At 47.4% G+C, this 26,974-nt stretch overlaps 1 protein-coding gene across 1 annotated transcript; it reads left to right on the top strand.

Moving 5' to 3' along the window:
• Window positions 1-668: 668 nt before the first annotated feature.
• On the top strand, window positions 669-26,974 carry REC8 (REC8 meiotic recombination protein). The gene is made up of 19 exons (XM_083580995.1): window positions 669-2,912; window positions 3,015-3,083; window positions 4,928-5,070; window positions 5,997-6,072; window positions 6,326-6,440; window positions 6,689-6,770; window positions 8,388-8,464; window positions 11,663-11,789; window positions 13,442-13,505; window positions 15,072-15,166; window positions 15,558-15,655; window positions 16,618-16,761; window positions 19,169-19,235; window positions 20,883-21,034; window positions 22,643-22,691; window positions 23,147-23,207; window positions 23,822-23,932; window positions 25,098-25,204; window positions 26,691-26,974. Exons 1-19 carry the CDS (start codon window positions 2,857-2,859, stop codon window positions 26,780-26,782), a joined length of 1,785 nt encoding a protein of 594 aa, XP_083437121.1. The 5' UTR covers window positions 669-2,856; the 3' UTR covers window positions 26,783-26,974.

The following is a 26,974-nucleotide window of genomic DNA, read 5'->3' as shown; positions in this document are numbered from 1 at the left end:
AGAAAATGATTTTGAAAAGCTTTGAGAAGCTTTGAGCCTGCTTTGGTGGGGGGTGACTTCGGGCCTAGGTGGGGTCACCTGTCCTCACCTTCCTTCAACCCTAGCTGGACAAAACAGAGAGTGAAATCAATCAATCACCTTAAAATAATTGAGGAGACCTTGCCCTTATTTTTCTGGCAACTGATCTGCAATTTTTTTTAAAAAAAGACCTGTCAGTTTAGTGACCATTACGTTTTAATTATCCATTCACACATATTGTGCCGCAGTTCCATTTTTGGTGCTGATGAATACACTCTAATATTGATGCTTGAACACTCTTGTAAAGGGTTCAAAACTCTTTTTGGGTTGGGAGTTAAACTAAGCTATAAATATGAAAAAAAATGGGTTTATAAAAGTAAAATTTCAAGATCACAATAATTTAAGAATAAAGATTTGGGTAGAATAAAGAGGGAAACAAATTGCTGAGCTAATAAATTGAACTGGAATACAAAAAAGAGAGGTATGAGGAGGTCCAAGAAACAAGTAAATGAAAAATAATGTGATGGAAAGACTTTTTTTTTCTTTTTCTGTTTGTTTTTATTTTTTGTAATGTAAAAATCTTAATAAAAATATTATAAAAAAATAAAATAAAATAAGCTATAAATAAATGCAAAATTCCCCAAACCCAGAAAACTCTTGGTGATTTATTACATCCTATTTCTGTGTTGGGGTGACTAAACTTGGTTTTCCTCCTGTTCCTCTTTTCCCTCACAACAGCCTTGCAAGGTAGGCCAAGCTGTGAGAGAATTAGGGGCCCAGGAGGGCTGCCTGGGGCTTTAATTGCCTTTATTTGCTGATAATTCTTCAGTCTGTATTAGGGTGAGTGATTTTTGTATATACAGAGACATATATGGAGACTACTAGGCTCCTATTAACTGATACATTAATTGCGTCTGGAATTTCTGAAGAGAAAAGGGACCTAGATCTTAATTTGGCGGGAAAACCGCCCCTTCTCCATGATTGGACAGTATTCCGGTCACGTGCCTTGATTTCATTGGCCAGCCTTGGGCATTAGGCGAGTTGACAGGCAAAGAAAAATTCAAGAAACAAGGTAAACTGTTTCTTAAAGGAGGAGGCCCTTGCGTCGATCTTATTGGCTAGAACTCCGTGAGGAGCCTGCCCATTGGACTAGCTCAGTTCAGTCCAAGGAATTGAGAACATGGACGGGGTGATGAGATGCGCATCTGAACAGGCCAAGTGCAGCGGGAGCGATTTGATTGGTTAGAACTCTGCCACGTAATAAGAGGAGGGCTGGTCAAGAGAAGAGAAACAAAGAGATTTGATTGGTTGGAACTGGAGAGAGGCGAAGAACGTGTCTCCAAGCTTGGAGAGAAGTTTTCGCACGCGGCTTCGCATGCAGTGATTGGTCGAGATAGTTAAAAGAGGGAGATGTTTTCATTGGTCAGAACGTCAGGAAACAGCAGGGATTGGTCGCAGGTGTTTCGTTTATTGACAAGGCTGTTGCCTGTGTCTCTCACTTTGATCCTGCCCAGTGGCTGCAGAGGGTTAAGGGTGGCTGCCTGGTTACACTGCCCGTTTTTATTTCTAATTTTTAGCACATTCGCCTTTTAGAATCATTGGCTTTTATTAACAGTAGCAGCCAGTGGTGCTGAGTCCAAGTAACCCCCTGTTTAATTATTGTATTTGCAGCCCAATTAATTTACTAGGTCTTCATTTAGTGCTAGGAATCTTAATAATTCCTAGCACTAGGAATTATATAATAATTGCCACGATTTCTTAGTTCTTACTGCTATTTCTTAAAATAAAAATTCAAACTTATCTTGGCCAGACAAAACCAAAAAAAACCAAGCCGTTCTTCCCACCTGATCCCCCCCTAACCGCTATGTATGGTGGTTACTTTTAAAACAATCCATGCCCAATTACTATAAGTATTAATCACATCTCATTCTGTAATTAGCCTGTCTGAAATATTTTTATGACTACCTTGTTTATTAAATGCACACAGGGTTGCTAAACCCTCTTTAATTTCTGGGTTCTCTTTTATCACCCTAGTTTTAACTGTTCATAGACTTCTGATTACTGTAATTAGACACGTTCAATGGTAGTCAGTGAATTATTGCTTCAACATTTAATGGTCTGGGAGGTGAATCCCTGCTTGTTATTTGCATATTAATTTTTCCAGTTCCTGTTAATCATCTGCTAGTATTCCTAGCTAATATTCTTTATTTGCTTCCCATTAAAAAATATTCTTAACTGATCAGTTGGGAATTTAGCTATCCCCACCCCCGCACCATACATTTTATACATTTGGTATGAACTTACTAATTGAGTGCTAGAGAATTTTGAGATTACACCTCACAACTCACCATTTGAACGAATATTGTCGCCAAATGGCACATCCTCTAATAGATTAAAATCCTTTTGCCTGCAGATTCTCTTCTTCATCTTTCTCTTGTCATCAAACTGTCTTTCATTAAACTCAACAGCAAACACAGCTCTCATTCCTGGCAGTTCGCTGCTTACCATCTCCCTTAATTAATCAGATTTGGGAATCCAACTGGCACGGCCGTTGGCTTTGTGATAAAATTGTCCCAAATTAGTTTTAGGAAAGAACAGGCCCCATCATAATCTTTTGCCTCCAGCGGTGAGTCGCTGAATTTGTGAGGTCTGAAGGATCGACTGATTTCTCAACGTTTTGCCGCTCACTTGGGCCGTTAATAAATTGGGAAAGGGGGTCCTTTTGAGAGACAACCGGGCGATAATTTGCAGAGGAAAAGCACTCGCCTCCCAAGAGATCAGAAGCATCTGGAAGACTCAGAACCTCAATACTAGAAAAGGGAAACTCTCCATTCCGAAATGTTCTATTACCCAAACGTGTTGCAACGTCATACGGGATGTTTTGCTACGATCTGGTAAGGACTTTGCTCTGAGAGTGTGGCTGGGGGGCAGTGGAAGGTGCTGGCAGCTGCCTGCATGCCCCACCCCAACTGATCATTCCTCCATCTCTTTCCCAGGTTGGCAGCAACTGGGGCAGCCAAACTCTTGAAGCGGGAGTACCTAAAAGTCAACGTCCCAAGAACCTGGTGAGTAGAGGCACAAATGAGGGATGAAGGAAACAAGAACAAAAATTTTTATTTGTATTCCGCCCTCCCTGGCCGAGACTGGGCTCAGGGCGGCTAACATCAAATGTATAACATTGCTTTAAAATCAAACAATAATTAAATTACCTCCCCAAAACAAGTCAGGATCAAATTAAAATCTAATTAGATGGCTTTCCGCAGGATTAGGGTTGGGAACAGTGAAAATGCGTATATAAATTAGGATCAATGAAAGGATGTTGGGTTGGCAGCCGGGTGCCTGCCTCTGGACAAACGTAAATGGATTTTTTGTGCCTTTGCTATGGCCAAAAGACTGGTGTTGATGCACTGGAAAGATAAACCTGTGGCCAACTTCTGCCAATACAGTGGTACCTTGGTTCTCAAATGCCTTGGTACTCAAACAACTTGGAACTCAAACCCTGCAAACCAGTTTTGAGTGCCACACTTCCGTTTTCAGTGTTACGCTGAGGTCTGTCTGTTTTTGCTATTTATTTTGCATTTTTGTTTTTGCAGCTCTTTTCTGTTTTTGTGACTGTGTGGAACCTGGTTCAGCTACTGATTGGTTGATTGGTTGATTGACTGAGTGAGTGACTGCAGCACATTGTTTACTGCTTTCATTTTATGGATCAATGGTCTCATTGATCCATATTTAACATGAGTAAAACTCATGTTAAGTTGCTGTTTTAGGGTTACAAAGTCTAGAACGGATTAATCCATTTTGCATTACTTTCTATGGGAAAGCGCGCCTTGGTTTTGGAATGCTTTGGTTTTGGAATGGACTTCTGGAATGGATTAGGTTTGAGAACCAAGGTACCACTGTAGACTGAAGATACGGCAACACTCGCAGCTTATGAACGGGATGTTTACAGATGTTGTGCAAACAATGATATTTGGAGCACGTCTATTAAAAAAATATATAGTCAGTTATCAATATCCATATATGTATTAGGGTGATAATGCATTAGACAAGCATATATGAAATGGCACTTGCTCTGCATATACAGTGGTACTTCGGTTTACGAACTTAATCCGTTCCGGAAGTCGGTTCTTAAACCGAAACCATTCTTAAACTGAGGCACACTTTCCCTAATGAGGCCTCCCATTGCCGGTGCCCTTCCACCGTTCGGCATCCGTTCTTAGTCTGAGGTAAAGTTCGCAAACCAGGACACTACTTCCAGTTTTGCGGAGTTCATATACCGAATACAGTGGTACCTTGGGTTAAGAACTTAATTCGTTCCGGAGATCCGTTCTTAACCTGAAACTGTTCTTAATCTGAGGTGCCACTTTAGCTAATGGGGCCTCCCGCTTCCGCCGTTCGATTTCTGTTCTCATCCTGAAGCAAAGTTCTCAACTCGAGGTACTATTTCTGGGTTAGCGGAGTCTGTAACCTGAAGCGTCTGTAACCTGAGGTACCACTGTAGTTCGTAAATAGGGCTGTTCTTAAACTGAGGTACCACAGGTTACAGACGCTTCAGGTTACAGACTCCGCTAACCCAGAAATAGTGCTTCAGGTTAAGAACTGTGCTTCAGGATGAGAACAGAAATCGTGCTCTGGCGGCGCGGCGGCAGCAGGAGGCCCCATTAGCTAAAGTGGTGCTTCAGGTTAAGAACAGTTTCAGGTTAAGAACGGACCTCCAGAACGAATTAAGGACTTAACCCGAGGTACCACTGGTATACTGTGTGAGGCACCCGCCTGGCTGCAGGGAGGAAAGGATACTGGAGGAGGCGGGCCATTGGCCTGATCCTGCGGGCGTGCATTGCGTCCAGAGCCGAGTGCAGACCAGGCGGGTGCTGTGTGTGTGACGCCTCTTGTCTCCCTCCTGTTTCAGCGAGGAGATCATGGCCTTCATCCTTGTCCGGGTTCCGCCTCCCATGCCTGGGGCTCCCAAGCCCCGCTTCTCGCTCTACCTCTCCGCTCAGCTGCAGTTTGGGGTCGTCCGCGTTTACACCCGTCAGTGCCAGTACCTTGTGGGTATGACCTTTTCCAAACCAACCCCCACCCCCGTTTGTCCCTTTCTGCTGCTTTTCCCGGACCTTTTCTCTTCCTCTCTTGTATATTTTCAAATGCATTCCGCAGAACCACAGGATTGTACAGTTGGAAGGGGTCATCTGTTCCAACTCCCTGCACCCGTAGCTAAACCTATGACATACATACATAATTCTCTCCATAAAGGTAAAGGGACCCCTGACCATTAGGTCCAGTCGTGACCGACTCTGGGGTTGCGGCGCTCATCTCGCTTTATTGGCCGAGGGAGCTGGCATACAGCTTCCGGGTCATGTGGCCAGCATGACTAAGCCGCTTCTGGCGAACCAGAGCAGCGCACAGAAACACCGTTTACCTTCCCGCCGGAGTGGTACCTATTTATCTACTTGCACTGTTGTGCTTTTGACTGCTAGGTTGGCAAGAGCAGGGACCGAGCAAAGGGAGCTCACCCCGTTGCGGGGATTCGAACCGCCGACCTTCTGATCAGCAAGTCCTAGGCTCTGTGGTTTAACCCACAGCGCCACCCGCATCTCTAATTACCTCCCAAGTGCATTTTCCTCCCAAGTCTACTGAACGGTCAGGGAGACACACCCCAAACCCCTTAGCAACTGACATTACAAGAGCCTTTCGATATGAAAGAAATGGCCGCTTGGTCACGCTCGCTTTCCTCATCCCTCACCCTCCTCCTTACCTTCCATGCCGTCGCTTGTTCGGATTGCGGTCCCGAGGGGCAGGGTCTGCCTGTGTGCTACGTATAATATTGGCTTGTAAGTGGCTCTCCGAGCTTTCCTGGCTAAAAAGAAAGTAAGCCATAAAGGCTTTGAATGAACGAAATGAATGCCCGGGGGGTGGAGGAGGTAGTTCTCCTGAGTCTGGCTGACTCCCCTTCTGCCTCCCCACCCTGCCATTTTCAGAGGAAATCCAGCACATCTTGGAACACCTCAACCGGGCCCGGCAGCAGATCCGCATTGACCTGACAGACCTGGAGCAGTGAGTGATTCGCATTCGCCACCCGGGGCGAGTTGTGGGGCGGCTCCGGAGTTTGCATATCTGCTTGGCCTTGGGACTCCTGAGTGATCCTTGGGCGAGCAGATCTCGTTTTTGGATTGTTGGGGAGAAAACTATTGAGATACCAGTATCTGAGGCCTATAGGGAAAAGATCAGAGTAAGTTTGGGGGGGGGCAGAGAAGTCTCTTACTTCTTAATAAGTCTAACATTTTCTTTCTGCTTCTCCTAACTGCAGGCCAGGGTTGCTGCTCCCCAACCAGCTGGCCATCATGGAAATCCTAGAGGAAGCTCCCGATCCCTTTTTCGGGATGATGGAGCCGGTTCTACCCAGCCCTATGTCCATTCCCTATGTAAGACAGCCTCGCGCCCTTTTTCCCAATCTCCCTGCTCTTGTCCTGCGCTGGGGGGGCTGCTGGTAGGGCGTAAGGCAGGGAGCCAGACAGTAGGTGGCGCCAGAGTCCTGGTTCTCTCTCCAGCCTCCTCTTCCCTGCTGAGCTCTGTGTCTCTCAGCTGTAGCTGGTGGCTCCTGGCTCCCTGGCAATGATGGACCAGAGAGAAGTGGGTCAGATTCCGCCTTTTCCCCCTCCGTCTTTCCCAGGTCCGATCCATTCTGGAAACAGCCACACCTGAAAGAAGCCCCCCGCAGCGCCTTCCTCCATCTCCCTGGGACCAGAGGCCAGGTGGGTCAGAAACTGGGAGCCCGGGAACCGCTGATAAATTTCATGCTTTCAGAAACCCCATCTTTCCAGGTGGAGAGTATGGCTTCTCCCTGGGGCAAAACCAGTGTTTGTGATTTGTTAAGAAAATACCGTATTTTTTGCTCTATAAGACTCACTTTTTCCCTCCTAAAAAGTAAGGGGAAATGTGTGTGTGTCTTATGGAGCGAATGCAGGCTGCGCAGCTACCCCAGAAGCCAGAACAGCAAGAGGGATTGCTGCTTTCACTGCGCAGCGATCCCTCTTGCTGTTCTGGCTTCTGAGATTCAGAATATTTTTTTTTATTTCCTCCTCCAAAAACTAGGTGCGTCTTGTGGTCTGGTGCGTCTTATAGAGCGAAAAATACAGTAGTTGCTGCCCTGGTTACCCCACCTTGTACCTTTGAGATAGGTTGTTTGCTCCTTTCCTCGAAATTGCATCTCTAAATTAGCCTTCCTTCCCACATTTCAGGGGGTTGGGCTACATGACCTCTGGGTTGCCTCCAGCTCTCGTTCCCCAACCCTAATCCAAGGTGTTAAGTACATGTAGCAGCAGATTATTTTATTTATTGCTTATTAATGTGTTTTTAAAAACAAAAATCTTTCTAAGTGGTGCATTAAAAAGTAAAACTGCAAGTAGTGCATCATTTGCTCACATTCTTCCTCTTCCTTGGCAAACCACATTAAGGAAGCAAGCAAACGTAGATGTGTACTAGCATTAGATATAAAACGAATCCTGAAAGTTATTTGGACCTCAAAGTGATGAGAGAAAAAGATGTTTCATGCTCTGCTTTTTTAAAAAACCAGACTGGAACAAAAATCATACAACAAGATAGGGTTTTTTTGTATTTGTAAGATGTATTTTGTGTTCTCGTTTTGCATTTTTATGTTGGGAAGCGCTCTGTGATCTTTGGATGAAGGGCAGTGAAATATACTCAGAGTCGCAAAGTGATTTCATGCTCTTTATTCAGTTCATAGTGGTGAGGAGGAATCAAAGTTCCCCCAAAGTATCTGCTTTATATACATTATTTACACAATGGGCTGCATGTGATTGGCTAATTCTGGAATTCTCCTGTAGGCCAATCAGGTTGTGGATTCACTTCCATCTGCAGCTGGATTGGGTGGCTCCTGCAGACCAATCATACTGCTGCATTGTTCTAGGACCAATCAGACTGCCGCATTCTGAATCCTATTGTTCTAGGACCAATCAGACTGCTGCATTTTGGATCCTATTGTTCTAGGACCAATCAGACCGGTGCATTTTGGATCCTATTCAACTTAGTACACAACAGGCAGCGTACAGTTTTAATAAATAATAAGAGTGTTGTGTCCTTGCTACCTCTTTTCAATTGTAAGCTCCTTGAGGTCAGAGAACCATCTCGGTTGCCTGTGCATCTGTGGCAAGGGCAGCGGGCACAAAACGGTGCCGTGGCAGCTCAGAAGAATTGCTTCTGCGTTTTTATTGTTTGACACTTTTAAAAGGTGGGTTTCCACTATTGTCTTGTTTCTGCATTGCACTGCTCTGGCACCTTGCTTTTGGCCGAGAGGCAGGGCACAAATTAATTAAGGTACTAATCGTCTCCCGATTCTTTTTGCTCCAAAGGAGAGCTGCCCATCACAGTCTCCCCGGACACCATCACTCTCAAAGAGGCAGAACCCATCACCTTGCTCCAGATTGAAGTAGGTTTTTGGCTTTTGGGAGGTCAGGGGTGTTGGGCAGGAAGGGGGGAGTGGATTTTTAAGGACAGCGTTTTTGGTTCTGTAGAAACTCATCACCACCAGGCCCGGATCCAGATATTATGGCCTGCTTAGTAATAATCTCAAGATGACCTGCCACAAAGTTCCCATTTGTGCCTTCCTTGATTTTTGTTATTTCTGACCGTCCTCTTGAATTCCGACCTGAACCCCATTGTTCACCGTTGGACAAACCTAGAATAGAATCATAGAATCATAGAATCATAGAATCATAGAATCATAGAATCATAGAATCATAGAGTTGGAAGAGACCACAAGGGCCATCGAGTCCAACCCCCTGCCAAGCAGGAAACACCATCAGAGCACTCCTGACATATGGTTGTCAAGCCTCTGCTTAAAGACCTCCAAAGAAGGAGACTCCACCACACTCCTTGGCAGCAAATTCCACTGTCGAACAGCTCTTACTGTCAGGAAGTTCTTCCTAATGCTTAGGTGGAATCTTCTTTCTTGTAGTTTGGAACCATTGCTCCGTGTCCGCTTCTCTGGAGCAGCAGAAAACAAGCTTTCTCCCTCCTCTATGTGACATCCTTTTATATATTTGAACATGGCCATCATATCACCCCTTAACCTCCTCTTCTCCAGGCTAAACATGCCCAGCTCCCTTAGCCGTTCCTCATAAGGCATCGTTTCCAGGCCTTTGACCATTTTGGTTGCCCTCCTCTGCACACGTTCCAGTTTGTCAGTGTCCTTCTTGAACTGTGGTGCCCAGAGCTGGACACAGTACTCCAGGTGAGGTCTGACCAGAGCAGAATACAGTGGCGCTATTACTTCCCTTGATCTAGATGCTATACTCCTATTGATGCAGCCCAGAATTGCATTGGCTTTTTTAGCTGCCGCGTCACACTGTTGGCTCATGTCAAGTTTGTGGTCAACCAAGACTCCTAGATCCTTTTCACATGTACTGCTCTCAAGCCAGGTGTCACCCATCTTGTATTTGTGCCTCTCATTTTTTTTGCCCAAGTGCAATACTTTACATTTCTCCCTGTTAAAATTCATCTTGTTTGTTTTGGCCCAGTTCTCTAATCTGTCAAGGTCGTTTTGAAGTGTGATCCTGTCCTCTGGGGTGTTAGCCACCCCTCCCAGTTTGGTGTCATTGCAAATTTGATCAGGATGCCCTTGAGTCCATCATCCAAGTCGTTGATAAAGAAACCTGTCCCAGGGATCTTTCCCAGAGGGGTTCAAATTTCTCTTTGAAAGAAGGAGTCTACTCCACGATCAAACATAAGCAGATTTATTGTTGGTTGACACCAGTGCTGTGCTGGCAAGAGGGGATTTCACATTCCAGTTCACATCACAGATCATTTATACCCTAAGACTGTTCAAACACCCCTCCTACAATTCCTATTGGTTAAGAAATTGCGGTTTACAGGCTTCCTGATCCGCCCACATGTACCCCTAACAAGACCACAAATCCCATGTCCATTCAGATTAGCAGTTTTTACAACAGGGGTGTGTTTTATAATATTCATGAAGCATTTGAGCAAGAGTACTAGTTCTTAAAGGGACGCGAGTGGCGCTGTGGGTTAAACCACAGAGCCTAGGACTTGCCGATCAGAAGGTCAGCGGTTCGAATCCCCGTGACGGGGTGAGCTCCCATTGCTCGGTCCCTGCTCCTGCCAACCTAGCAGTTCGAAAGCACCTCAAAGCGCAAGTAGATAAATAGGTACGGCTCCGGCGGGAAGGTCAACGGCGCTTCCGTGCGTTGCTCTGGTTTGCCAGAAGCGGCTTAGTCCTGCTGGCCACATGACCCGGAAGCTGTACGCCGGCTCCCTCGGCCAGTAAAGCGGCGAGATGAGCGCCGCAACCCCAGAGTCGTCCGCGACTGGACCTAACGGTCAGGGGTCCCTTTTACCGTTACCTTTACTAGTTCTTAAACTATCACCTGCTATTTCTCCTTGTTATCCTGGGTCTCCTCTAAACTATAAATCTATCCCTCTTTCAAGGCTAACAATCTGCTTCTAACACATTCTTTACTTAATTGTAACATTAGCCAGGAAAAGAGCCTCTTAGGGAGTCAAGAATGTGAGTCCCAACATTTGCTTTGTCTCGGCAACTCAGGTTGTATGACATGCAGATAAACAGTTCTGCTAAGCAGCCCTCCTTGGGGCTCCTTTGAACCTTTTTGTTCACAGAATTGGTCTTAAGGCAGGTGAAATATACTCAGAGTCGCAAAGTGATTTCATGCTCTTTATTCAGCTCATAGTGGTGAGGAGGAATGAATGAATGTCTCCTCAAAGCATCTGCTTTATATACATTATTTACACAATGGGCTGCACATGATTGGCTAATTCCGGAATTCTACTGTAAGCCAATCAGGTTGTGGATTCACTTCTATCTGGAGCTGGATTGGGTGGCTCCTGCCAACCAATCATACTGCTGCATTGTTCTAGGACCAATCAGACTGCTGCATTCTGAATCCTATTGTTCTAGGACCAATCAGACTGCTGCCTTTTGGATCCTATTGTTCTAGGACCAATCAGACTGCTGCAGTTTGGATCCTATTCAACTCAGTACATAACACCAGGCATGGCCATCCTCACCACGCCATCCCTAAGAATAAAACTCATTTTCATTCATTTATTCCACATTCACCATTGAATTCAGTACCAAGCTGATAGTGCCAAGTTTGTGGGTTTGATCCCTGTGCAGGACAGCTGCGTTGCAAGGGACTAGATTAAACCTCCGTTCCCTTTCCAACTCTACGATTCTGAGGTTCTAAATACGTAAAAACCCATCCTTCAAAACTTATTTCCTGAGCACAAGAATACTCTACCTGCCGTTAACAATGGCAATCTCATCAGGTGCTGAGGTGCCCTTTTAAAACTTGTTTTTTGCCTGGCCGGGATGTGTAACTTTGATGAGGCCTCTCGCTTGTCCGGATGAAGGGTAGTAGCCCAAAGGGTGTGTCTCTAGAAACTAGCCGAAATGATATTCGCCGCTCCACCCACTTTCGCCCCAGGCCCCGCCCACCGCCACCATGTGGCCCCCGAAAGGTTGTGCGGCCCTCGATCAGCGCAGTGTTCCCACACCCCTGGGTTAGAGGGCGGCAGATACATAGCAGAGGCCGTGAGTTTATTTCCACGAGACCTGTGTCCCCACCTTCCTTTTCCCACCCCCCCGCAGGGCGAGCGAGATCTGCCTGAAATCACAGTCCAGGAAATCGACATGTTGATGGATCAAGGGGAGTTTCTGGTGTCCGGGGAAGATAAGCCTCGCCGGGTTTCCTCCAGAAAGAGGCGAGCAGAAGAAGGTGAGCAGACGAGGGAGAGGCCAGACTGATCTGATCTGCGTGTCTGTCCTCTTCCAAGGACACAGTGCATTATAATCCGCAAACTGGGAAGGCCAGAGACCTGTCCGTCCTTAGGGATCGCCTCCTCCTCCTCTTCTAGTCGCCCCTTTCGCTCCCTGGGATCCGTGGGTAAGGTGGCAGAGCCCACAATTTTCAGGCAGGAGGGTTCGGTCACTGAGTTTTATTGTGACTGGTGCCCATTGGGTGGCATGCAGGGAGGCCAACAGTAGGGGGAGCCAGAGAGCCAACTGGTTCTCGGTTTTTGTCCCCATCGTCCTCCCTGCTGAGTTCTGCACGGGGCGACTAAGTGACATGGACTGGTTGAACGAGGAGAAATGGTAGGGGGGGCGGGGAGGGAAGAAGGCTCAGAGCCCGGGGAATGGTGGTGGGATGACGATGAGTGGTCAGAGGGAGAAGGAGGTGAAGAGGCAACAGGACTTTGTGAGTCTGTGATAGAGAGAAGTCCGGAATCAGAGGCAGAAGCTGAAGAAGGAGAATGAGATGGGGGAGGCCAAGAGACAGAGTCAGGCTGCTGAAGAAACAAGGGTGTCTCCTCTTCCTGCTCCCCTCCCCACTGATCTCCCCCTGCCCCCAACTCCACCCCATCAGTTATGGAACATTTCCCTCCTGCTCCAGCAGACTCACAGACACCCCAAGCGTTTCCCGGAAGCCTCTGTTATAAGAAAAAAATGTTCCTATATCCCTTACTGGGTATCCAAGAGAGGTCTTAAGTAGGTTCCCTATGGGTAGAACAAATAACAGAGGCCAACCGGGGTTTTACATTTATGAACGCTGTACATTTATGAATGTATTATTTATATATATATATATATATATATATATATATATATATATATATATAACCTTGTATATATCATTATATATATCTATATAAGACCTAGACAGCATCTTAAATAGCAGAGACATCACCTTGCCAACAAAGATCCGTATAGTTAAAGCCATGGTTTTCCCAGTAGTGATGTATGGAAGTGAGAGCTGGACCATAAAGAAGAATGGATGCTTTTGAATTCTGGTGCTGGAGGAGACTCTTGAGAGTCCCATGGACTGCAAGAAGATCAAACCTCTCCATTCTTAAGGAAATCAGCCCTGAGTGCTCACTGGAAGGACAGATCCTGAAGCTGAGGCTCCAAGACTTTGGCCACCTCACGAGAAGAGAAGACTCCCTGGAAAAGACCCTGATGTTGGGAAAGATGGAGGGCACAAGGAGAAGGGATGACAGAGGACAAGATGGTGGGACAGTGTTCTCGAAGAGACCAGCATGAGTTTGACCAAACTGCAGGAGGCAGTGGAAGACAGGAGTGCCTGGCGTGCTCTGGTCCAGGGGGTCATGAAGAGTCGGACACGACTAAACAACAACAACAACAACAACATATAAAACCTTAGAATTCCTATAACACCTCCATAACCAAAGTTATGGGAAATAAATAGAAGAAGGCACTCATTGATTTTCCAGCTCTGTGTTTGGCATGGCCAGATCCCAGAGGACGCCCCCGGCTGTTACAGCCAGCCAATTTCCCCCCTTTGCTTCCCCTCTCCCTCTTTGGACCCAACAGGCCTCTCATCTCTACTTTTGCCTCTATCTCCTTTTCCAGAGGCTGCCGAGGGAGTCAGAGAACAAGAACCGTTGGTCTCCGCTGGGCTGTCACCTCCCACAAGGTAAAGTGAAATATACTCGGAGTCGAGAGTGGATTCCATGCTCTTTATTCAGCTCATAGTGGTGAGGAGGGATGGAAGTTCCTCCAGAATGTCTGCTTTATATACATTATTTACACCAGTGTTTCCCAACCTTGTGCCTCCAGCTGTTTTTGAACTACAACTCCCATCATCCCTGACTAGCAAGACCAGTGGCAAGGGATGATGGGAATTGTAGTCCAAAAACAGCTGGAGGCACAAGGTTGGGAAACACTGATTTACACAATGGGCCCCATGTGATTGGCTAATTCCAAGATTCACCTGTAGGCCAATCAGGTTGCTGATTCACTTCCACCTGGAGCTGGATTGGGTGGCTCCTGTGGACCAATCAGACTGCTGCATTCTGAATCCTGTTGTTCTAGGACCAATCAGACTGCTGCATTCTGAATCCTATTGTTCTAGGACCAATCAGACTGCTGCATTCTGAATCCTATTGTTCTAGGACCAATCAGACTGCTGCATTCTGAATCCTATTGTTCTAGGACCAATCAGACTGCTGCATTTTGGATCCTATTCAACAACTCACTACATAACATAAAGAGAGGGGTTTTGGGCTTCTGGATCTCAGATTCTGAGCTGCATGTTTGTGTCGGGGCGAAGAAGATGGACTGGGGCAGGCAGGTGGGGCACAGAGGTCTGCTGGAGGCAGAGGTACGCGACCCTTATTTTTTTGCTAGAGCATCAAACTGCGGTTTGGTAAGACGGGGTGGAACAACTCCCCTAGTGGGAGAAGATGCAACAGGGCAGGGGAATTATTGTTGTCTTCGTGTGGTTATACAAACTTTACTATAATTATTTAGATCCAAACTCTGCCTTCAGGTTGGGCAAAACGGCAGAGCTGGAGAAGGGTGTTTAGCTTGCTACTTTTCTCTTTTCAATAGGTAACTCAAAGCAAAATAAATAAATAAATTGCAAGTGTGAAACTCCACAAAAGTAAACACTGAGTAAAATTGGTTGGGAAGAAGGATCACTGTATCCTCTTAAGGTCAAATAGGTTTGGCAGGCACATAGTCTTTTAAAAAAACCTGCTGGAGCTGTTTGAGCAGAGGCAAAATTTGGAACGCAAGAAGGGTGTGTGCGTATGCCAGGGATAACGTACCAACCTCCCAACATACCTGACCATTGACCATGTCATCTGTGGATAACAGGAGTTAGTATTCCACCATATTAGCAATATCCCCAGACTAGGAGAAGTTGTTGTCTGCCTTCCTTAGCTCCATGCCCTGTGTCTCATTGAAATCTAGTTTGCAGTCTCCTTGGGGCATTGACCTCCCCCCCCCCCCACATCCCACAAACACTTCTCCCTCTGTAATGTATCATAGACATCACACATGACTACAGGCAACAATAAACACATCGGGGTCCTTCCTGTGGTGGCCCCTTGGATTCTAACAAAGACCATTTCCCACAAGTCTTTGCAGTTTGTGGTGCCCAATCCGGTGTGTGAATTGTGCCATGAGGAGTTTAAAAAAAACAATTTCTGCCACCGTCAACAAAAAGGAAACTCTGGCCATATTTCTTGTTCCACAGGGTTGGGGAGGAGCCGCCTACTGCGAGGGAAGCAGGAGAATCTCTGTTGACGGACAAGATCCAGCTCCCAGGAGAACCCCCTCTGCTACCTTCGGGTTAGTGGGGCGCTGGGCACGGGAGGGAGCAGCGGGTGAAGGCTGGCCAAGAGCACACGGACCCTGCCGGGCTGGACACAAAGGGGCGCTTACACGGCACACAAGGCAAAAGGATCAGGGAGGGAAGAGGAAGAAGTCAAACTCAGGGACCAGTTCTTAGACCTTTGTTCTTAATAATGACTGGCTGGGGGCCAGAGGGGCCTGGTGTCTCAGCGAAGGGGATGCGAGCGGCCCTGCCTCCCCTATCTCTCCCACCAAGGCCACTTGAGGGAATGGGGGGGTGGGTCAATAGAGGGAGACGAGGCCAGGAAATTGCTGGTTATCTAGCACCCTTTCCCCTCCTCTCCCTGCCCTTTTCTCTAACCCCCAACCCTTGCTGGTTCTGCTGCAGAGGCGACCCCCCTCCAAGAGGGACCCAGGCTGCTGCCTTCTCCCCAACTGACCCCTCTCCGCCCCCAGCTGAAGCAACGCTCCCCTCCGAGCCCCAAGGTAAGAGGAAGGGAGGCGGGGAAGGAGGGCCAGCCTTCCAACTGAGAGCCAGGAGGGGGCCGGTACCCTCTGGCTCAGTGCAGAATGCCTCGGGTTCAAGCCTAGCATCTGAAACCCTGTCATCATCATCATCATCATCATCATCATTTATTTATACCCCGCCCATCTGGCTGAGTTTCCCCAGCCACTCTGGGCAGCTCCAAATCAAGTGTTAAAAACAATATTTAAATATTAAAAACTTCCCTAAACAGGGCTGCCTTCAGATGTCTTTTAAAGATAAGATAGCTACTTATTTCCTTCACATCTGAAGGGAGGGCATTCCACAGGGCGGGCGCCACCACCGAGAAGGCCCTCTGCCTGATTCCCTGTAACCTCACTTCTCGCAATGAGGGAACCGCCAGAAGGCCCTCAGAGCTGGATCTCAGTGTCCGGGCTGAACGATGGAGGTGGAGATGCTCCTTCAGGTACACAGGACCGAGGCCGTTTAGGGCTTGAAAGGTCAGCACCAACACTTTGAATTGTGCTCGGAAACGTCCTGGGAGCCAACGCAGATCTCTCAGGACCGGTGTTATGTGGTCCCAGTAGCCACTCCCAGTCACCAGTCTGGCTGCTGCATTCTGGATTAATTGTCAGTGCGGACTGTACTGATCTAGGTGGGCCAAGAAATCTGACTTACTATAAGCCAGCTTCCCCCACCTTCCCAACAGGTTCGTAATTTAGAGAAAGGCTGCGGCTCAGCAGCAGAGCGTCTCCCTCACGTTCAGGGAGGTTCTGGGTTCAAATCTCAGCCTCTCCAAGTCGGGCTGGGGAAAGGCTTCCTGCGCAGAGCCCCGGAGAGATGCTGCCAGCCCGTGTCTGCAATGCTGAGCCAAGTGGTCTGAGTCGGTCCAAGCGGCAGCCGTTCGAGAGCCTGCGGAGGTTAGGAAGCAGAACATCCGGAAATTTCTCTTGTGCTTCCCCAGCTCCAGCTTCCCGCGTATGAGCCGTCCTTCCTGCAGCCCGGCAGGCGGCGGAGGCAGCTGCGCTTTCTGGATCCGGTGACCCAGATTTCCCGGGAAGATTTCCAGAAGCAGATCTTGGATCCGCAGGGACAGTGCCAGCCCCTGGTAGGTGTTGAAATTGGTGAGTGTTGGGGTGCCCACCAAGCTCCGATATTTTACATTTTTATTAATTTTTAAAGATATGAATTCCAACATTCATACAACATAACTTCTCTTTTTTATAATTTTTTTATTAGATTTTCCACAATGATAACACAAACCACAAAGCAAAATAATACACAAAAACAGAAAAAAGGGAACAATAAACAGATAAACAATAACAACAAACTTAATTCTTCACAAATCCAACCTTTTAAACATCTCGGTTGACTTCCTCAAATCGCTCCCTTCTGAGTTTCCTTGTAATTAAAAGTAACAGCTTGCCAATATCATTATTAAACTAAAACAATTTCCAATTATAGTCCGTCTTATTGACTTTTCTGAACAGTCTAAATCCCATTTATTTAATTATGACTTAGTTTAATCCTAGGCCTATTTGTTTCTTTCAAGTAATTTCTAATTTTTTATATTACAATATTTATTCAAACAGTCCTTGAATTTCCTCCAGTCCTCTTGAAACTCCTCTTCTTTCGGGTCGCGGATTCTTCCAGTCAGATCAGCTAGCTCCGAAAAGTCCACCATCTTCACCTGCCAATCTTCCACTGTTGGTAGTTCTTGTGTTTTCCAATTTTTAGCAAGTAATATTTGGGCGGCCGTTGTGGTGTACAAAAATAACTTAACATCTTTCTCATACAACATAACTTCTCATCTTATACAATATATTTGGACTTCTGTCAATGCCTCTGATGATTTTCTGTTCTTTATCACTTATGCATTTCTTAATTTCATATTACCGTTAATTATCCTTAACTAATACTTTTCCTCATTGTCTTTTTTGCAATATTTCAAAGACTTCACCTTACAAAACTTCTTGGAAACCTACACCAAGCTTCGATTTCCACCCCCTCGGTGAATTCCTTCATGCATATGTGCGAAAGCGGTTTGAGCATGTTTTCGGCTCCAGCCGCACAGATCAGGCAGCAGGAAGGGGCTGCATATAAAATACATTAGTCCGGGAATAATAATAATAAGAAGAAGAAGAAGAATTTTTATTTATACCCCACTCTCCCCAGCCAAGGCCAGGCTCAGGGCGGCTAACAAGCAATAATAAAAATAAGTTGAATGAATACAACTTAAAAACAAAATTAAAATACAACATTAAAAGATTGAAACATTAAAATATTAAAATGTAGCCTCATCACAGGAGGAGAAAGGAAAAAGAAAGAGGGGGAGGGAATCAAATTGGCTCCAAGCCAAAGGCCAGGCAGAACAACTCTGTCTTACAGGCCCTGCGGAAAGAAATCAGATCCCGCAGGGCCCTGGTCTCATGAGGCAGAGCGTTCCACCAGGCCGGAGCCAGTGTTGAAAAGGCCCTGGCTCTGGTTGAGGCTAATCTGACTTCCTTAGGGCCTCTAAGGTGTTGCTATTTATGGACCTTAAGGTCCTCCGTGGGGCAGACCGGGAGAGGCGGTCCCGTAGGTACGAGGGTCCTAGGCCGTGAAGGGCTTTAAAGGTCAAAAGCAGCACCTTAAATCTGATCCTGTACTCCACCGGGAGCCAGTGCAGCTGGAAAAGCACTGGGTGAATATGCTCCCATGGCAGGGACCCCATGAGGAGCCTCGCTGCTGCATTCTGCACCCGCTGGAGTTTCTGGGACAGCTTCAAGGGCAGCCCCGCGTAGAACGATATAGCTCAGTCAGCAGAGACTCTTAATATCAGGGCAAAATATTCCTGCATTGCAGGACACTGGGAAAGATGACCCCAGAGGTCCCTTCCAGCTCTACAGCTCTGTGATTCTAGGCTGCCTTTTAAAAAACAATCAGGTTTCTAGCCCTCAAGACTACAAGGACAGGCTTGCGAGTGTTAAGTCCCCGGGAAAAGTGTGGGGCTGAGAGGGGGAGGCTTGCGGCGGGCAGGAGGCCAGGTTGCAGTGCCCCACAGAGCCCTTTGCCCCTCCCCACAATAAGCAGGGGGGGAAGCAAGTTATTAATGGACAAGTCAGTTGAAATTGGGCTGTTCAAAATTTCAGCTTTGTGACTGGACTGCAAGACTCCAACCCCGACAAGTTGGAATCTTTGTGGGCATTCCATGACATCACAGCAATCCTTTTTTTTTTTTTTTACAATTTTTTATTAGTTTTTATTAGTTTTAACATTAAAATACAAGGTTCTTTTGAACCTTCGGATCTCCTTCCCTCCCTCCATGGGTTTAAGATGAAATTTGCTGTACCTTTTACCATTATCCATCTGTTATATAACCGTGATGATGATTGATAATTCCGCATCACAGCAGTCCTGGCCAATCAGTGCTGGGCAGGGGCGGGGCTTCGCTGCTGCCAGGATGCAAAGCAGCACTTGACTTTGGCAGGTCACTCCTAATTGACGCCTGCCATTTCCTGCTTTCCTCTTCTCAGGAGACAGTGCTGCTGCCTCCGAAGAGGTTGAAGACTGCGGAGGAGCTCTTGGGAGCCCCAACTTACGGTGAGGACCCCTCTCTGCCCCATAGCTGCCAACTGTCCCTTATTTGGCGGGAAACTCCCTTATCCCAGTGCCATGTCCCGCTGCTGTCCCTTATTGATGATGTCCCTTAAATTTCCCGGGTTTCAAAGGAAGCAGCTCCTCTCCCTCCCTCCCTGCCGGCCAGGGAGGAGGGAGGCTCCAACTGTGTTGCTTGGCTGCATTGCTCACCCACAAAGGAGTCTAAGAACGACTGGGCGGTGGAGCTTGCATGCCTTGTGCCGATCAAATCGCCTTTGCTCAGCGCTTCCCAGCGGAGAGGTGACGGTGGTTTCCCTTGCTGCATCCCCTTTGCCGGGTTGCTGCGCTGTGGGAACCACCGCTTGAGGCTTCGTTTGGCTGCTGGTTGACTAAAATCCCTTATTTTGGCTGCTGATCCCTTATTTTCGAAGCTGCTGGTCCCTTATTTTCAAATTTGTAAGTTGACAGCTATGCTCTGCCCCCATGATCCCCCTCCCCAGAGGGTCAGACCCAGGTGTGTTGCTGCTTCCTCACCCCCTGGCTCAAAGGAAAAAGCCGATTTTAACTCCGAAAGGCGAAAAACAGCGTGAAGAGGCTAGATATTTTTTTTATCCCTTGTCCTTTTTCGATAACAGATACCAGGACATGCCCCCTATACAGTGGTACCTTGGTTCTCAAACTTAATCCGTTCCGGAAGTCCGTTCCAAAACCAAAGCGTTCCAGAACCAAGGCTCGCCTTCCCATAGAAAGTACAGTGGTACCTCGCGTTACATACGCTTCAGGTTACATACACTTCAGGTTACAGATTCCGCTAACCCAGAAATAGTACCTGGGGTTAAGAACTTTGCTTCAGGATGAGAACAGAAATCGTGCTCCGGTGGTGCAGCGGCAGCAGGAGGCCCCCATTAGCTAAAGAGGTGCTTCAGGTTAAGAACAGTTTCAGGTTAATAACGGATCTCCGGAACGAATTAAGTACTTAAACCGAGGTACCACTGTAATGCAAACCGGATCGATCCGTTCCAGACTTTTAAAAACAACCCCTCAAACAGCAATTTAAACATGAACTTTACTATCTAACGAGACCATTGGTCCATAAAATGAACACAATAAACAATGTACTGCAGTCACACAATCAATCAATCAGTAGCTAAACTGGGTTCCACACAGTCACGAAAACAAAAAGAGCCACAAAAACGCAAAACAAATAGCAAAAACAGACAGACTTCAACGTAACACTCAAAACGGAGCACGTTCGGCTTCTGAGAAAAGTTCTCAAACCGGAACACTTACTTCCGGGTTTGCGACGTTTGGGTTCCAAGTTGTTTGAGTACCAAGGCGTTTTTGAGAACCAAGGTACCACTGTAGTTCTTGTCATCCCTGACCCATTGGCCAGGCTGTGTGGGGCTGATGTGCAATGGCTTCTGGGAGGCCCCCCCCCACCCGGCCTAGGCAGGAGGTGTGAGGCTTTGCCTGCTGTTTGCAGAAACCGGGAAAGGCTTTTCCACGGCCACTGACCTGTTTATCTCTGCATAAGAACACAAGACAGGCCCCTGCTTTTAGGCAGGCTAGAGCCCCCTGCTGCACACCTCCCTTTCCACCCACCTCCAGAATTTTAACTGTTCCCTTCGCCCCCTCGTTTCCTGGTCCTAGGATGGATGCACCCCACCCTCCAGGGTCTCTGGGCCCGCTGCGCCAACCGCCAGCGCGTGGACTACACCAGGAAGCGAGCAGTAGAGGAAACACGGAGGAGGAGGGAGGAGGAGGAAGAAGTGCAGAAGGCCGAAGTTCCCAGTGAGCTGGAGGTAAGGGGCAGGGGCTGCTGGAAACCCACAAGGCGTTTGGTGGAGGTTGCAAAGCATTAAGACTCCCGACCAGAGATGAATGGCAGGTCAAGTTGATGGATCATGCCGAAATGGCAAAAATGGCCAGAAGAATCAGGAATCAGGATGACCAACGTTTTAATAAGGAATGGGGACAATTTATAATTTATCTTAGAAGCCAATATAGACAGTTAAAATCAGGGGTCAGCAAACATTTCCAGCACGGGCTGGTCCACTGTCTTTCAGACCTTGTGGGGGGCTGGACTATATTTTGGGGGGGGGTGAATGAATTCCTATGCCCCACAAATAATCCAGAGATGCATTTTAAATAAAAGGACACATTCTACTCATGTAAAAACACACTGATTCCCAGACTGTCTGCAGGCCAGATTTAGAAGGTGATTGGGCCTTAGTTTGCCTACCCATGGTTAAAATTGTTAAACTTGTCGTTTAATGGTGAATTTTGGATATAACGGAGATGTAAAAGATTTGGATTATTAAAAAAAGACGCAGGAGGAAATGACTCACAACAGGACCCACAAAGGGGAGGAGAGAAGACCAGGAGATTCTTTGGAATCTTGTTTTTACGATGTATGTTGGTTATGAGATTATGAAACTTAAATTTGAAAAACCGAATAAATAAATAAAAATTTAAAAAAGACTCGGCGCTTCCCAAACTTCTATGGTCTGCCGCCCCCTTGGTTCCATAAACTCATCCCCAGTTGCGCCCTATAAAAAGCTTTATTCAGAATAGCGTTATAAGAATTCTAAGGTGTCGTAAATAAAAGGAATGTTCTTAAGTGCACGAGATAGACACGCATGCATAATAAGAACATGGACCATGTGTTTTAAATAGTAAAGGTAAAGGGACCCCTGACCATTAGGTCCAGTCGTGGCCGACTCTGGGGTTGCGGCGCTCATCTCGCTTTACTGGCTGAGGGAGCCGGCGTACAGCTTCTGGGTCATGTGGCAAGCATGACTAAGCTGCTTCTGGCAAACCAGAGCAGCGCATGGAAACGCCGTTTGCCTTCCCGCTGGAGCGGTACCTATTTATCTGCTTGCACTTTGACGTGCTTTTGAACTGCTAGGTGGGCAGGAGCAGGGACTGAGCAACAGGAGCTCACCCCATCGTGGGGATTCAAACCGCCGACCTTGTGATCGGCAAGTCCTAGGCTCTGTGGTTTAACCCACAGCGCCACCCGCGTCCCTCTGTTTTAAATAGTGCAGGAGAGCAAACCTTAATGACTCCAAATATTTGTCTGCAGAAGGAAATACCGTATTTTTTGCTCTATAAGACTCACTTTTTCCCTCCTAAAAAGTAAGGGGAAATGTGTGTGCGTCTTATGGAGCGAATGCAGGCTGCGCAGCTATCCCAGAAGCCAGAACAGCAAGAGGGATTGCTGCTTTCACTGCGCAGCGATCCCTCTTGCTGTTCTGGCTTCTGAGATTCAGAATATTTTTTTCTTGTTTTCCTCCTCCAAAAACTAGGTGTGTCTTGTGGTCTGGTGCGTCTTATAGAGCGAAAAATACGGTATATTGGGGAGACCTCTGCCTCCCAGGGACTCAGCCCCAATTTTTCCTCTTTTGCAGGAGCTTCGAGCAGCTGAGGAGCCAAGCATCCCGCCTGTCGGCTCCTCAGGTGAGCAGGCGAGCAAAGACAGGAGCTTCTGCTCTCCTCCAGCTTTGAGGGCAGAGGCAAAACGGCGAGAAAAATAACCACAGGATTGAAGAGTTGGAAGGGGCACGAGGGTCATCTAGCCCAACCCCCCGTGATGCAGGGCTCCGACGGTGTCGAACCGGACATCACGGCCAGGTGCCCCAGTGCAGGGTGTGAATTCCCCTCTCCCCAGTCATCAGACGGATCACTTGAACAGAGGCGGAGTGGATCGCCCGCCGGATCCCATCAGCTTTTCTAAGCTCCTGGGCAGAGCGGTCTGAAGAAACCTGCTTTCAGCAGGTGCCAAAAAGGCTGCAACAGGGATGTCAATAGGCAGGGAGTTCCGAAGGTGCCGCCACACTAAAAGGCTGGCTCCTTGCAAATGCGAAACAGGTATTACGTGGCTGCCAGTTATCTCTTTCCGTTCCCCCTTGCAGAGATTTCCCTCGAGACGACCGAAGAAGAATCTCGGCCGAGTTTTGTGGTAGCAGAGGAGAGGTGAGAGGCCTGGGTGTCCTTCTTCCCCAAAAAAGTTTTTGATTGAGTTTCCACTGGAATGAGGCTGTATTTTAATGTTTTAATTTTATTTTTTTTACAATAATATTTAGTATTTTCCATACATAAACATAACAAAAAAGAAAAAGTTGGCAATAATAAAGGAAAAAGAATGAAACAGGAAAAAAGAGAAAAAGAAAAAAGAATATAAAACACACAACAAATCATCACTTGACTAACACGTAATTAATTAATTAAGATCCATCTTCATAAGCATATTATTTGGCTTCCTCAAATCTCTTCCATCTGAATTTCTTAGTAATTATGTATAGCAGTTTCCAATATCATTACTTCATAAACCATTTAATGTTGTATTTTAATTTTGTTTTTAAGCTGTATTTCAATCAATTGTTTTATATTTGGTGTTAGCTTCCCCTTAGCCCAGTCTTGGCTGGGGAGGGCGGGGTATAAATAAAATTTATTTTTATTTTTATTTTTATTTTATTTATTATTATTATTATTATTATTGTTCGCTTTCCTTCCCTGGGCAAGTCTCTGCCTCCGTGGGGAAGGGGCGACCCTCTTCTCTTCCACTCCCCCCTTTCCTCTTCCCACAGGGTCCTCCTGGAGCCAGAGGAAGCAGTGCTGCCCATCGTTCCTGAGCTCCCGGAAATAAGTTTTGAACTGCCTTTGGATAAGAACATGATCACGGTGGACTACGTTCAAAGGTGAGGCCTCAGAAGCTGTTTCCTTCCTCCTTCCCAAACAAAAAAAGGTAAAGGGACCCCTGGCCATTCAGTCCAGTCGCGGACGACTCTGGGGTTGCGGCGCTCATCTCGCTTTATTATTCCGGGTCATGTGGCCAGCATGACTAAGCTGCTTCTGGCGAACCAGAGCAGCGCATGGAAACACCATTTACCTTCCTGCTGGAGTGGTACCTATTTACCGTATTTTTCGCACCATAGGACGCACCGGACAATAGGACGCACCTTGTTTTAGAGGGGGGAGAACAAGGGGAAAAAATTCTTCCGCTCTCTGCCCAGCGCCCCTTCAGCGAAGCGGCAGGAGGCGCTGCACAGAGAGTGGGAGAATTTCCCCCCTCTTGTTTTCCCGCTCTAAAACAAGGTGCCGTTTAAGGTGCGTTCAGGCGGCTACCTTGGAAGGTTCCTTTCGACCTGCTCTTTGGGGCTGGCGGGGGGAAGCCCACCAACAGCCCCAAAGAGCAGGTCAGGGAGCAGCGGAAAGGCGCAGCGGAGAGGCTGCTGCCATAGTCACGCGTCACTTCTCCAGCTGGGAGAGGGTCGCGGGGCTATGGCTTCTTTAGCCCTGCACGCGCTCTCCCGGCTGGAGAGGTGACGCACGGCTATAGAGGCTCCTGCCATAGCTGCGCGTCACCTCTCCAGCCGGGAGAGAGTAAGCCGGGCTTCTTTAGCCCTGCACGCACTCTCCCAGCTGGAGAGGTGGTGCGCGGCTATGGAGGCTCCTGCCATAGCCACGCGTCACCTCTCCAGCCGGGAGAGGGTCGCGGGGCTATGGCGTCTTCGCTCCATAGGACGCACACACATTTCCCCTTCATTTTTGAAGGGGGAAAAGTGTGTCCTATAGAGCGAAAAATACGGTATCTACTTGCACTTTGACATGCTTTCGAACTGCTAGGTTGGCAGGAGCAGGGACCGAGCAACAGGAGCTCACCCCGTCACGGGGATTTGAACCGCCAATAGGTTGCTGTTATTTTCTCTTTGACACTGGAGGATTAGGGTTGACAGGTGAAAAGGCGGGAATGCCTGTGTGTGATATGTCTGTGAGTAAATGGTTTGGCAATGTACAGCTCCCATTTCCCTGGTAACAGAAGGGACACCAGATGGTCATACTTCCTGTTTCCTATTCTTGCAGGTTGATCGCTGCCAAACTAGAACAGGCCGGAGTCACAGAATTTGACCAGCTCTTGCCCCGGGCGGCTTCACGGGGTGTTGCCAGCCGGTTTTTCTTCACATGTTTGGGTAGGTAATAGGAATTCAATGTGTGTGTACAAGAGTTGTGGCTGTCCTTTTTAATCACAACTTTTTCTGGAGCGGGGAGGGCCAAGCAAAACACCAAAATGGGAGTTGGGGGTGTGTGTGGAAGGCCAGTTTCTCAGATGAAGAGTTTCTGCATATTTTGCTGTGTATCTCGGCTTTCCCTGCACCATAAGATTTAAAGCCAGAATCATGCCACTTTAAAGCGTCACGGCTTATCCCAGAGAATTCTGGGAACTGCAGTTTGTTAAGGGCGCAGAGATTTACCGTATTTTTCGCTCTATAAGACGCACCAGACCACCAGACGCACCTAGTTTTTGGAGGAGGAAAACAAGAAACAAAATATTCTGAATCTCAGAAGCCAGAACAGCAAGAGGGATCGCTGTGCAGCGAAAGCAGCAATCCCTCTTGCTGTTCTGGCTTCTGGGATAGCTGCGCAGCCTGCATTCGCTCCATAAGACGCACACATTTCCCCTTCCTTTTTAGGAGGGAAAAAGAGAGTCTTATAGAGCAAAAAATACGGTATTAAAAGACTCCTATTCCCCTCAGAGAGCTGCAGTTCCCAAAGTTCCCTGGGGGAAAAAAAGGATTGACTGTTAAAACCACTAGAGGAGGCAAACAGGTCGCCTAACAACTCTCAGCCAACGGTGGGCTTGCAAGTTTCTGCAAGAGGGTCGAGAGCAGTCGCTGCCTTTGGCAGAAGCGCTTTCTCTACTCCCAGCCCCCAACCTTATATAGTTTCAAGCTGGTGTGACGGTCCTGTCCTTGCAGGCATTTGGGTCTTAACTGGGGTGGGGGGTAGAGTCATGTCATATCGAGCCTTTGTTGGGTGTTCATCTTTTAGCTGAGCGAGGTAGGATTCGCCCCCTTCTTATTGTATTACTTCTAAGTAAATACAGTGGTACCTCTGGTTGCGAATGGCATCCGTTCCAGAGACCCGTTCGCAACCTGAAAAGAACACAACCCGCATCTGCGCGGGTCGCAATTCGCCGCTTCTGCGCATGACATCATTTTGTGCATCTGCACATGCATGAGTGGCGAAACCCAGAAGTAACCCCTTCCGGTGCTTCCGGGTCGCCGTGGGACACAACCTGAAAATGCGCAACCTGAAGCAAAGGTAACATGAGGTATGACTGTAATGTTCTTTTTGTATCTTCAATTGCCTTGGGAAATCTTGCGCTTAAGCGACGGAGGCGTAAATAAATTTATTCAGTAATAAATATGAACGAATGGCTGGAGGCAGCGGTGCTTCTGCATGTTTCTGGAAAACGCAGGAGGGGAAGGGAGTATGCGCTCTTGTGCCCAGATCCTGCTTGCGGATTTCACCCAGGCCTGTTTGGCCACCGTTACGCTGGACTCAATGGGCCATTGGCCCTGATCCAGCAAGGCTCCTTTTACGTTCATATGCAATAAAGAATAATGAGTTACTGCTCAACACCTGCTTCTTTTCTTTTCCTCCGCTCCTCCCCAGTGCTGGCTGCAGCCCAGTTCATACACTTGGAGCAAGCAGAACCGTACGGACGGATTGTCATTATACCTGGAGCCCGTTTCCACCAAGGCTAGCGAGACCCTGTTGTTCCTGCTATGGATCTGGCCCTGTGGAGGGTGCTGTTGGTGTCCGAACGTGGGGGGCACACCTCTAGGAGTTGGAGAACTGCTTCCTTTGTCAAACAGTTGTACAGTTTTTTTAACGCCCCAGTTGCCAAAACCCTCGTTTTCCAATTGAATAAAGCCATTGTGTTTTGGTTTTTCTAA

Source organism: Podarcis filfolensis (genome assembly GCF_964270895.1).
Source record: "Podarcis filfolensis genome assembly, chromosome: 13".
In the NCBI taxonomy this organism is placed as follows: domain Eukaryota; kingdom Metazoa; phylum Chordata; class Lepidosauria; order Squamata; family Lacertidae; genus Podarcis; species Podarcis filfolensis.
The sequence above is the reverse complement of the archived record's forward strand: the minus strand, read 5'-3'. Positions and strand labels throughout refer to the sequence as shown.